Raw genomic sequence first — 12,081 nt, 5'->3', positions numbered from 1 at the left:
GTTCTGAGGGGCTGTGACCTGTAGGCTGCCCCTCGTCTCACGCAGCGTCTGCTTGTGAAGCGCACACTTTTCATGTGGGGTAGGACACCGAGCGTGCACGCTGGTGCCAGATGGCGCTTTGATGGTGTGACATATTTGGTGCTGTGTATAGTATTGTATGTCCATACAACGGAGAGGTTGTCCCTTTTTGTCCCCCCATCCATGTTTCTAGCTAGCTTTAGGGGTCCCTTTGTTGTTGGAGTCTTCTCTCCCCAATGATGGGACAAACCTACCAGAGGCCACAGTCCGCATGTTCTTATGAACAGACCTGAGGTCTGACTCTCCTCTCATGTTTGTACTGGGGGTTGTAAACTTGTCCCTCACTGGCTGCACTGCCCCTGGATGGCAGCCTCTTTCTTCCTGGGCCTCAAGGCAGGGGAGTTGGGCAGGCATTTTCTGTGGTTTGCATCAGTCTTTGTTACCCAGTGGAAAGGATAAATAAGCTTCACTTGGAGAGGCCTTGAACCTTTATTTCCAGACCTCGTTCCTTACCTGTGTCTCTCACCCGTTCTGTTTATCCAAAAAGTAACATGTTTTTGTATTACAAAGTAAAGAGGGATCAATGACTTTGTTCCAAATAAGCAGGAATCCAAGAAGGCAACTGTGATCAGCCTCACCCAGGGATAGCGGTGTTAACTGAAGGAAGGAGAGGGTAGTCCTCTGGAATTACTTTGGGTTTGACCCTTGTTTATCGGATGGTCGTTTCTGGAATTTTAATATGTAATATGCTCAATTCTAAATTCATAATTTAAAATAGTGACACCGAATTCTCCAAAGAGTTGGCAAGTTATTTTATACTTCTTCCAGGACCTGCTTATTCAGATCGCCAAGCGAGCATTCCTTTTCATTTAGGAATATCTGAAATTCACATCTTAAAGAGAACACCACTGATTTCACTGTGTTCTTCCTAAAAAGAAGGAAAGCTCTAACGTAGAGAAATTCGAGTCGTTTTTACATTCCTAGGACATTAAATGCCATTTAAATTCTGCACAAATGTTAAAGATAGCTCATGTGGAAAAGTCAGGTCAAAGGAAAAGTTATACATTTCACTAGTAAGTCATACAGACATTTTATCAACCTTTACTTGGATAATAATACCCATATTTATTATGGCCCCTTTAAAAACATCTTTGGGTAAATGCTGACATATTTCCAAGAACCAAAAAATTTTTTAAAAAAATCCAATTCTTGATATCAAGTCTACTGAAGTTGATGTTTTAGTGAAGTCTTATGTTTTAAAATTTTAAGGTAGTACTTTATCCATAATTGGATGTTTTGCAGTCTAGAAGACATTTTTAATGTGTTTCTAGCAGAATGAATTCCGTCCCCACTGGGAACATGGCGACAGTTACTGTTGCTGTTTTACAGATGAAGCACCAGGGCTCATTGAAGGGACAGCTGGGGTCCAGTACAAGTCCTGTTCTAGGACGTTCTGCCCTCTTCTGTGGAGACAGAATCACAGGGACAGTGGGATAGAAATGTTTATTTTGTAGACTTTCGGGTTTTAGAAACCCTTAATACTAGTAAGGGCTTAAAAAATACATCTCTATATTAAATTACGTAAGTGAGAGCCCTTAATTGCTAAATGACACAGACATTAGCAATTTCAATTTAGGGAGTCATTTCCCTTCATTTTGTTCTGTTCTTTCCTGACAATTTTCATAGAAGTAATTTGCAAACTCAATCGGGGATTAAAATTTCCTGTTAAAAATGTTAAAACATTTGAGAACTGTGAAAAGTTTATTTTTATTCTTTGCCAATATGGGAATATGCCTTTTGTGTGTGTGTGTGTTTTTTTAAGTGCTGTATTAATACTTTTTGAAGGAAAAGGACACTTGAAAAAAATCTTATCCCAAAACTTCAATCTGAAATGTCTTACATTAAGAATTTCTTGAATGTTGTGTATATATTTTAAAAAGCACTTTGTGAAATAGTTTGTACATTTATTTCCTAATTTATACATGATTGTTGGTGTTAATATATTTAATGATTAATAACAAAATGTTTATTTAACTTGCCGTCCATTTTTATGTAATGTGGGGAGTGATGCCAGCGGCTCGTCACTCTTGTGTCTCTTCTGTCCGCGGCAGCTCAGGCCGAAGCGAGTTGTCCGCGCGGCGCGGTCGGTGCCGCCTGGTCTCCCGGCTGAGGTGCGGGCGCCCGGGCGGCGACCCCGCCCCGGCCGCGTCTGGACTCGGCATCTCCGGCCCGGCACGGCCGACCGAGCATCTCTCCCGCGCCCAGCCGGAGCCTCGCCTCGGCGGTCGCTGAGCGCCGGCGGCCGCTCAACCTCGGAGCCAGACGTGGGCGTCTGACCATTCGGCCGTGACCGGGCAGGTCGCCCCGTCTCGTTCACGAGCACAGGCCGTCCTCGGACAACCGTCCTCATCCGCCGTTTCTCTCTTCAGTCGGACTTTGGCGTCTTGTTTTATGCCTTTGGTGTGATTAATAAACTGGGTCTTCGAGAACCGACCTGAAGACTGAGTTTCCGTGAGGTGATGGGGAGCCGGAAGCCGCGGTGGGAGAGGGTTGCCCGGCCCGCGGTGTCGGAGTCCCTGGGTTCAAAGGAAACACCCGCCCACTTGCTGGAAAGCCTCCTCGGCTCTCGCCGGACGCCCGTAGCCCCTCCCCTTCTCGCACATTCGCGCTGAGGAACCCTGCGCAGGCGGGGCCGGTCCCGGAAGTGGCCCCTGGAGGCGGCACCGGAAGTGACGTGCCCGCGGAGTGGTGAGTGTGGGTAGCGTCCGGGCACCCGTGGGAGAGGGTAGGGCACAGGCGTGGGACCGAGCGCGCCCTCGAGTCCCTGGCCCGGGCTTCCTGCTTCCCTTTAGCCCGCGTGGGCGCGCTCCGGCAGCCCGGAGACGCCCTCGGGCCGAGGTCCTCGCGGGTGTTGTTCTGTACTTGCGGTGGCGCGGTCGCCCAGAACAGTGTGAGCGTGAACACGGGTGTAGAGTTCTGCAGAAGCAGCGTCCTGCTCTGAGGGCAGCTCGGGGCAGGCTGGACCTCTCAGACTCGTCCTGGTCTGGCACCCCGGTCCGTCAGGAGGGGGCTTCCTTATGTAGAGGACCCTTCTCGAGACACGAGCGGAAAGGAGAACACGCTTTTAAATGATAGTTCTCAGGCACATAGATTTTAGCAGCGGAAACGTGTCCAGAGTTAAGAAACACAACATTGATTCTTTAAAAATGACCTTTGCCTTGGTGCCCTGGACGGTGGTCGTGTGTGTGTCCCGCATTTGAAGAACACTCCTGTGAATCATTGGTGCAGTGAGAATACTACGTGAAGTGGGCAAGTGACAGCCTCTCTTGAGTCTCAGCCTCCACTGCTTTAAAATGGGCATGCAAAATGTAAGGGTCTGAAATCCTGTCACGGTCTCTCGAGGACAATTTAAGGAGGGTGTAAAGGCCCCCATTTGAAGGGGAGCATTCAGGGAAACAGCAGAGTTGATGTTTTTATCTGGAGCTGGTGACAATGGCGTTGCTGCCGCTCCTGGACGCCCGCAGGGTAAGGAGAAGGACCAGGACAGAGGAGTGTAGACATGGCCTCCGTGGCTGGTGGTGCAGCCTTCAGTCGATATCCAGCTCTTGCTACTCCATCCAGCCATTGCCCAACAGCAAGGCAACTGAGGGTGGTCCTGCAGGGTATTCTCTTGAAACAGAGCAGGGTGGGAAAGGAGTCTAGAAAAGCAAATGGAGAAAGTCCAGTATGCGGTGTTACCTCTCATAGGGTTGTAAGAAACAAATGGGTTTGTTTTGGCGTGGGGGCAGGGGGTTGTCCTCAAGACTTATGGGCTCTCAGTTCCCTGGCCACAGAGGGAGCCTAGGCTTCTGGCAGTGAGAGCCCAGAATTCTAACCACTAGGCCACCAGGGAACTCCTTCCAAGTGGCATATGGGCTAAGAGGGCCTGACTCGTGTGGAAAGTGGTGAGTGAGGTGAGAGCTTCCTTCGTGGGCTCATTTATTTCAGAAACGTACATCAGGATTTTTTTGGCCCAGGCACCCACACTTCTTTAGTTTCAATTTCATGTTCAGGTTTAAACCAGATGTCTTATTTTACCAGTTTGCCTTTTGTTAAGGAGTCATGATACCTTCAAGGCTTTTCTCAGCAAGACCCCAAGCGGTGTTGGAGGGTGTGGGGTGCTGGATGCTAGCAGCCCGCATGGTCCATGGGCCCAGCCGCCTTCTTCTGCTGCGCGCTTCTCCCAGACTGCTCTCAGTCAGCTGTGCGGACTGCACCAAGCACCAGGAACCACCAAGGAAGCAGCCACTCTCGGAGAAAAAACTGGTGAGACTTCTAGAAACCCTGAAGGGATTTGCCTCCAGTTTCCTCATTGGAAGTCACAGGGTGTTGTTTTGAGCTCCCATTATCTTGTCTTCATTTATCCTTGAAGATGAGGACATGAGATGGAGGCCTGTGGATACCAAGTACCATGCTGGCCAAAACTGTGGTGGCACCAAGGTGGTACCCAGTGTGGTAGAAGTGATGACCCTTCTGGGTATTCTCTGCCTTCACCAGGAGGGTGCCCAGACTCCTGTATCACTAGCCTGTGTGTCTGAGATAAGTATTATATATATTCTTAAATGCATGGAGAAGGGAACGGCTTACCCACTCCAGTATTCTTGCCTGGAGAATTCCATGGACAGGAGAGCCTGGCAGGCTACAGTCCATGGGGTCACAAAAGTCAGATACAACTGCGTGACTAACACTTTCACTTTTCACTTTCATATTCTTAAATATGTGTGAATAGTTCTTAATTTATAACATTGAAGAGGGGGCGCATAGACGTTTAGTTTTATAGTTCTCAAAGCCTTACACTTTTTTTGTTCTTCTGTTTACCAAAACCTATTTAAAATATGAATGATCTTTAATCAAATTGAAGAATGTACGTGTTTAAGACCACTTTGTTTTCTCCTAAGTAGGGGGTTCCACATGAGGCTCATTAGGGCAGAGAGTACGTCCTGTGGGGAAATTACTTTGGCAGTCAGTAAGTGTACTCAGATGTATCAGGTTTCCAGTGGTTATGTCTCCTCCCTGGAATGTAAGCGTTGATTCTGAGCTTTATCTTCTGTTCAGTGCTCATCAGTTGTGCTTTCTTCCATCAGGTTGCTTTCCCTCGTGTTCAAAATTATGCATTGTGTTTTTGAATAGTAATTCATGGTTTTTCCATGTGGTGGTGCCAGAGCATCTTAAAATATTTGTGTGTTTTCCTTTTTTAAAAAAAGATCTGCTTATGGAAATGCAGATGCCTTAGTCCCCATGGAGGGGCTGTGTTGGCGGCCACATCTGCCTGTGCGCTCCTGTGGGAAGCAGGCAGGCTTCTTGGGACAGGGCAGCTGGGCTGGGGTGGTAGCCCCAACTTGCACCCTGGCACCTCGGGCAGCTGGACATCTTGTGCCAGTGAACATTTATTAAACATTAGCCTGGTCGGTTATTTCTAATTCTTGAGGTCGATTGTAGCTCCCTTAGGGACCTGGAGAAGAACTTGCTCACAGATTGGAGCTCGGTTTGCATCACCACATTTAAAAATGTGGACCTACTCAGTTGGCCAGAGACTTCTGCTCTTAGCGGGAAGCCTGGCAATGGCCCAGGGACCGTCGCTCTCAGTGTCTCGTGCTAAGAAACAGAAACTTCGTTAGTAAAGGTCTGTTATTTCAGTAGTGTGTTTCTATTTGAAAAAAATCTGGGAAGACGCTTTATTTAAGGAGTGTCTCCTGTGCTGTGCTGTATTTAGGTTGTTAGTGCTGTTTGTTTCTGGGGCGTGTATTCCACGCTGACCACTCTTTATATCTGCGTCGTGGATTTACATTTGCCTACAAATAGCAGTGACTTCCGGGAACTCTTTCTTATATTTGCATTTTAGGAGAGATTAACAATGTTAGTATCATTAGCATCTAATTTTAAAGCTCTTCCTAGGTAGAAAAGGTACCTTTCAAATGGCTGCTTGGTCCTTGGAAGGACTGTGGAGTTAATACCAATCAGGGCACCCTGTGCTCTCTGCAGAAACGGCATTTTGTGGATCATCGCCGAGTGCTCGTCCGAGGGGGACGCGGAGGCAATGGGGTGAGCTGCTTTCACAGTGAACCCCGGAAGGAGTTTGGAGGCCCTGATGGTGGTGATGGAGGCAACGGGGGCCATGTCATCCTGAGAGGCAGGTGCCCTTGGGCAGCTGGGGAACTTCACTCTTGTCTGTCATCTCTGGATGGGGAGTTTGCACCTTCTTGCCCTAACAGGAATTTGAATTCAAAACCGATGTGTGGACATCATTTTATTCAATTACGTGGATGTTCACATTTAGATATTTTACCCCAAACCAACTTTCAAACCAGCTTTGATGGTTTGTTGTTTTTTTAACATTTCAGGAACATAAAGACTATCAGAGAATCTAACATTCTGGTACCATATGTCCAAGGGTTAAATCTGTTACTGTTACTATCAGTCAAGTGCTAAAAGGGTGTTGATCGCCCCTAAACACATGGAGCACAAAGGCCTAGCAAACCACTCCACTTGGAGTTAGTAGCCATTCACAGCATAATAATAAAGTACAGCTATTTTCAAATCACAATGATATTGTGGGTAGTTGTGAATTTTTTGGAAACGGTAATATCTTTTAAAGGAAAATAAGAATTTAGCTTTTTCAAAAAGTCTCATTGCTGGTTTGGTAACTTGCCGTGACTTCATCCCGTGTGCATTCTTAATCTGAACAAGAGAAACTTTACGAAATGAGACGGGTCTGCCTTTAACACAGAGGGCGGTGACGCTTCCCGCTTTGACTTCCAGTTGACCAGCAGGTCAAGTCTCTGTCCTCTGTCCTGTCGCAGTACCAAGGGTTTGACGGCGAGGACGGCGGCAGGAAGAACTGCTTTGGGCGGAATGGCGCTGTCCTCTACATTCGGGTAGGCCAGGCGTGGAGTCCCCTGTCCACCCTGTGGGCCGTCGGGTTCCCAGGTCCTGCGAGTGGCCCAGAGGGGCCTGTCTTCCACAGAGCAACCCCAGTCGGGGACTCAGTGTCAATTTCATACCATATGCACCTGTGACCTGTTCACAGTCCTGAGACGGTTCTGCCTTCCAGCGAGGGGACCCACAGGTCCGCAGTCCCTATCTGCAGCCCCGCAAGCCTCCCCTGCCCTACCCCCTGGGGCATCTCCATGTGAGCAGTGGGTTCACGCCCTCAGCATCGCTCTCATTCGCAGATGCTCTGCTCACCCTGATGCTATAGAAGTGCTACTGGGAGAAGCCATTGTGCAGCCTGCCCCACAGAACCCTGAGGGCCCTCCTCCCTCTGGGAGCTTGAACTACCCCCTTCTCTGGAGCCCCTAAAAACGCTTTGTTGTGTTTCAGGTCCCCGTGGGCACTTTGGTGAAGGAGGGAAATGAAGTCCTGGCTGACCTCTCGCGCTCAGGAGATGAGTTCATTGCAGCAGTGGGCGGGGCAGGGGGGAAGGGTAACCGCTTCTTCCTGGCTAACGACAACCGTGCACCCACGACTTGCACCCCCGGACAGCTGGGCCAGGAGCGCGTCCTCTTTCTGGAGCTCAAGACGGTGGCACACGCTGGACTGGTGGGTGTTTGTGCATCATGGTGGCTGAACAGCCCGCTTTCTCCTATAAGGTCCTCTTGGCTTCATTAGGAGCCCTGTTCTTGCTTGTCCCCCGTTCCCAACCTGAGACTCTCTGACCCAACCAGGTACAGACTCTGTGGTGATAGTCTTCACTGTCTTCCAGGTTGGGTTCCCCAACGCCGGGAAGTCCTCGCTTCTCCGGGCCATTTCAAATGCAAGGCCCGCTGTGGCCTCCTACCCATTCACGACCCTGAACCCCCATGTGGGGATTGTTCACTACGAGGACCACCAGCAGATAGCAGGTAGGATCTCTCAGAGGATTGGGTGATGGTGGAATTCAGAGCCATGCTTATGTAACTTACATGGAGCCTCGTTTTTCTTCATTTAAAAATTATAGTTCTTTATCAAAATCGGTTTAGATTTGCTTCCCACCCCCTCCCCCAGGCATCTGTTAGTGGCAGTTCGGGAATTTGAGTTTAAATTTCAAACCTGAGGAAATTACTCCTTTTCACCGCCTCTATTCTTCTTTTCCATCTACGGGGAATTCAGCAGCATCAGTCATGTGGACAACATGTGATTTTAAAAGCTTTCCCTGTACCATTTTGAGAGAAGAAAACTTTTTCCAGAAGATAATGTACCCATTAAAAATAGTAAGCCTGCTGGCAACGTGGTTTGTATAGCACTTTATATTTGCAGAGGACTCTATCATAATTTCTATCGGTAATCAAATTATTAATAGATTACAGGAAGCCGTTTTCCCCTTTTTTGAATCACTTTTGAAGCCAGAGAGATTGGAATGTGTTAAGTAGTTCTTATTAGACTGATCTGTCATCATGCCAGTCACCCAAATATTTCAAAGCATTAGCAAGACTGGAAGCTGCAGTGCCTCAGATGGAATCGGCCTGGTGAATCAGCAAGGCGGAAAATTGAACGACTTCACTCATGAGATACTTTTTGGAAGGAAAGTCTCAGTGCCCAGAGGCCCCGGGCTCCCCTCCTGACTGTCTGCTTGTCTCCTCCACAGTGGCTGACATCCCCGGCATCATCCGGGGTGCCCACCAAAACCGGGGCCTGGGCCTGGCCTTCCTCAGGCACATCGAGCGCTGCCCCTTCCTCCTGTTCCTGGTGGACCTTTCGGTGCCAGAGCCCTGGACGCAGCTGGACGACCTGAAGTATGAGCTGGAGCAATACGACGAAGGCCTGTCCAAGAGACCCTATGCCGTCGTGGCAAACAAGATTGACCTCCCGCAGGCCAGGGCCCGGCTGCCCCAGCTGCAGGCCCGTCTGGGCCAGGAGGCCATCGCCCTGTCGGCAGCCACCGGGGAAAACCTGGAGGAGCTGCTGCTGCGTCTGAAGGAACTGCACGACCGCCATGTGGCCACCGAGCTAGAGCACGGCCGCCAGCCGCTGCGGTGGTAGCAGAGGAGGCCCCACCTGGCAGGCCAGCTGCAACTGGAGATGAGGAAGGAACCCCGGGGAATTGGGAGGCCTTGGTGCAGGGGCCTTCCTGCCAACCTGGGACTCCCAGCCAACACACCCCCTGCCTTGGGACAGGACCCTTTGGGCAGCGGACGCTCCTGCCCCTGCCAGTCTCTCCCCAGTGCTTCCACACCTGCCTGCATGTGAGTGACGTGCTGCAATGGGCTCATCTGTGTTAATTGGCCCCTAATTATTAATAGCAGGGATTACATGCTGGCTGACGTCACCAGATGGGACGTGGACAGGAGCCAGCATCAGCAGCGCTGACTCGCGGGTGGTGGCAGCTGAGGCAGAGGTGGGCCTCTGATTCCACAGCTGTTGGCACCCTTTCACAGAGATGCTCCGTCTGCTGCGTGAGGCAGGGGGTGAGGAAGCTTTTGCAGGTGCCCAGCTGTGAAGAAACAGGGCATCAGTGAGGGTGACACCCGCTCTGTCATCCCAGACGGTGCTGTGCTCTGTGGAAGCTGAGCTTCACGACTGAATGCTCCCAATATCCGACCTGGGCCTCATGGTGGGTTATTAACTGCAGGCTGCAGGCAGGGTGTCGGCAGCCTGAGCCCCAGGATGGTCAGGGACAGGTCTGTGTTGCTAGGTGTCACTGGCAGCTTTACCCACACCTCAGGGTCCCCCAACTGCAGATGCCCTAATGAAGACAAGCCCACACATCGAGCAAGGTGTGGGCCCACACATCTGTTTCCCCCAGCTAAAGTATGATGCCCCTGACGTGTCCCTGAGGGGTGAGGGAGGGGCAGAGGAACAGGCCCTCTAGGAGTTGGCCTCAGGGTCTCAAGGCATCTGAGCCTCTGGATCACTCAAACCCACATCGTTTCTGCATGATGGGGGCTGGGCAGACCTCAAACAATAAGCCAGCGCCTCAGCTTTCAGGAGCAATTCCATTTTGATCTAACATCAAATCTGCGACAAGAACATGAGTTCTTTACCTGAAGCTTTATTTTAATGTCTTGTAATTTCAGAGATCCTTGTGTTCTGGAAACCAGAGATGGGTTTTGCATCTGTTTGTTCTTTCAGGCCACCACAAAGAGTAAAAGCCAGGTCTGAGTAGCATTTAATTATCAACGGCCTTTCATCTTGCTCACAGGGCCCCCGCCACGCTCACTCTTCAGAGGCGGAGACGCTCAAGATGCCTGTGTAGCTGACGCGCCAGGGACCCCACTGCAGGGGCAGGGGCTCGTCCAGTTCTCGCTGTGTCCCCCAGAGCCTCAGGACCTGACCATCAGGGGCACCAGTACATTTGTGGAACGAGCAAGTGTGTGGTGGCAGATATCCAGTGCTTTTAGGTCGCTTTTAAAGACATTTAAAAGATCAGGTGGACTCCAAGCCACAGCCCCCGTCCCAGCTCCCCTAGACCTGCCCCTTCTGGCCGTTTTGCTGAGTGACCTGCTCTGAAGTCTGAGCAGCTCTTACTACCTTGATCAACCTGGAGCATCACCTGTTGATCTCTGGCCCTGAACAGGGACTTGCTTTCTCACACTTAATCCCTGTACCCTCCCTGGGTCTGTGTCAGGCCATCGGGGCATGGGCTGTGGGGTCCTGGGTTTTCTTGCGGCATTCTCCCTCCTCCAGGTGGTGTCTGTCCAGTGTCATCCCTTCCCACTGGTTCCATCTCCCCGGAGCTCAGCCACCAGCCTCCCCTGAGGTCTTCTCTCCACTTCCTCGGCCTTCTGTTCCCCCGTGGATGACAGTGGGCTTAGCGCCTCCCTGCTCTCTTCTCCCTCCTGTTTTACTCTCGATTCATCTGCAAAGACCCTGTTTCCAAATTGCGTCATATTGTGGGTTTCCAACTGATGTGAATTTGGGGTCCTCTTCAGCCCCATCAGCACCCTGTTTCATACCAAGCTGATGCCCCCTCATCTCCCCATGCAGCAGCCTAAGCGGCCCTATCCTTGTATGCACAGATCCTTGCCCCACCCCTGCTTGGCGACCCTCTCCCTTGCCTGGCCTGACTCCCCCTGGCCCCCGGGCTCCCTGCCCCACCACTCCAGCTGTTTCCTTGCAACACCAGGGACCCTCCAATAAGGATCCTCTGGGAAACCAGGCTTCTGTGTGCCAGTGCCCTTCCTCAGACACCCTATGAGTGTCTCCCAGCTGGTGTCCCCACAACCATCTGATCAAAGCCAGACTCACCTACATGGGCCCTGCCCTGGGCCATGCTGGCCTTGGTATGTTCATCGGCCACCACGTGGCTCTTTGAGACACAGCTCACTGGTTTGCATTGCATCCCAGGGCAAGGACACCAGAGGCAGGAGGACAGACTTGCTGGGCCCATAGTAGTTCGGGTAAAACACACGTGTGTGGGGATACACACCAGTGTGTTTACAGATGGGAACATTGAAAGGTCATGGAGAGGCGGGCACCACCCCTGAGGGTTCTGTCAGATGGGTCAGTGGTGATCAGGCTTGGGGGTGGAGAGGTGGCTATGGCTCTGAAAGCACGTGAGGTGCCTGGTCATGTTATCATATGACGAAGTCGCATAGAACTTGAGGTTTGATGGGTGGACTCAGAGTCTGGGAAGGCGAGAAAGTTCTGGAGGTGGATGTTGGGAATAGTTGCATGACTGAATGTGCCTAAGGCCACTGAGCTGTGCACTTAAAATGGTTAAAAGGGTAAGTTTTACATACATTTGACCACAGTAAAAACATGCAGAACTAAGCACATGCACTTGTGTGCACACATGCAGTTACATGCACACACGTACAGGTGAGCATGTGCTAGGCACTGTTGACACCATCCATTTCATCACAGGGTGGCTCTAATGCTCAGGCCCACCAAGGCCAGGGAGTCTCCTCTTGTGAAAGGGCAACAGGGCAGACAGAGCAGAGGGGACACACAGGCCTTGGGTGGAGCCAGAGCAGCCGACAGGAGTGTGAGCACCCAAAGAGGGCCACCTGGAGGGGTCTCTGTCTTGCAAACCTTTAATTCTCTGGAGAAAAAAAATTTTTTTTCCTTGTCAGAAGTAACCAGGCAGCAGTGGGTCGGTATTTTTCC

The 12,081-nt window shown here is 50.7% G+C and overlaps 1 protein-coding gene across 3 annotated transcripts; it reads left to right on the top strand.

The window, feature by feature from the left end:
* The first annotated feature begins 4,103 nt into the window (after window positions 1–4,103).
* On the top strand, window positions 4,104–10,091 carry MTG2 (mitochondrial ribosome associated GTPase 2). 3 transcript variants are annotated; one of them, XM_068987398.1, is made up of 7 exons: window positions 4,104–4,323; window positions 6,040–6,187; window positions 6,817–6,932; window positions 7,378–7,596; window positions 7,760–7,898; window positions 8,621–8,903; window positions 8,987–10,091. In XM_068987398.1, exons 1-7 carry the CDS (start codon window positions 4,120–4,122, stop codon window positions 9,252–9,254), a joined length of 1,377 nt encoding a protein of 458 aa, XP_068843499.1. In that variant the 5' UTR covers window positions 4,104–4,119; the 3' UTR covers window positions 9,255–10,091. The 3 variants fall into 3 exon arrangements, with proteins under 3 accessions (XP_068843499.1, XP_068843501.1, XP_068843500.1); XM_068987400.1 differs by having other exon boundaries at window positions 8,621–9,124; XM_068987399.1 differs by having other exon boundaries at window positions 4,104–4,383; window positions 8,621–9,124.
* The last annotated feature ends 1,990 nt before the right edge of the window (window positions 10,092–12,081 follow it).

This window comes from Capricornis sumatraensis, chromosome 15 (genome assembly GCF_032405125.1).
Source record: "Capricornis sumatraensis isolate serow.1 chromosome 15, serow.2, whole genome shotgun sequence".
NCBI lineage: Eukaryota > Metazoa > Chordata > Mammalia > Artiodactyla > Bovidae > Capricornis > Capricornis sumatraensis.
Note: the sequence above shows the minus strand (reverse complement) of the source record. Positions and strands in the feature narration are given on the sequence as shown.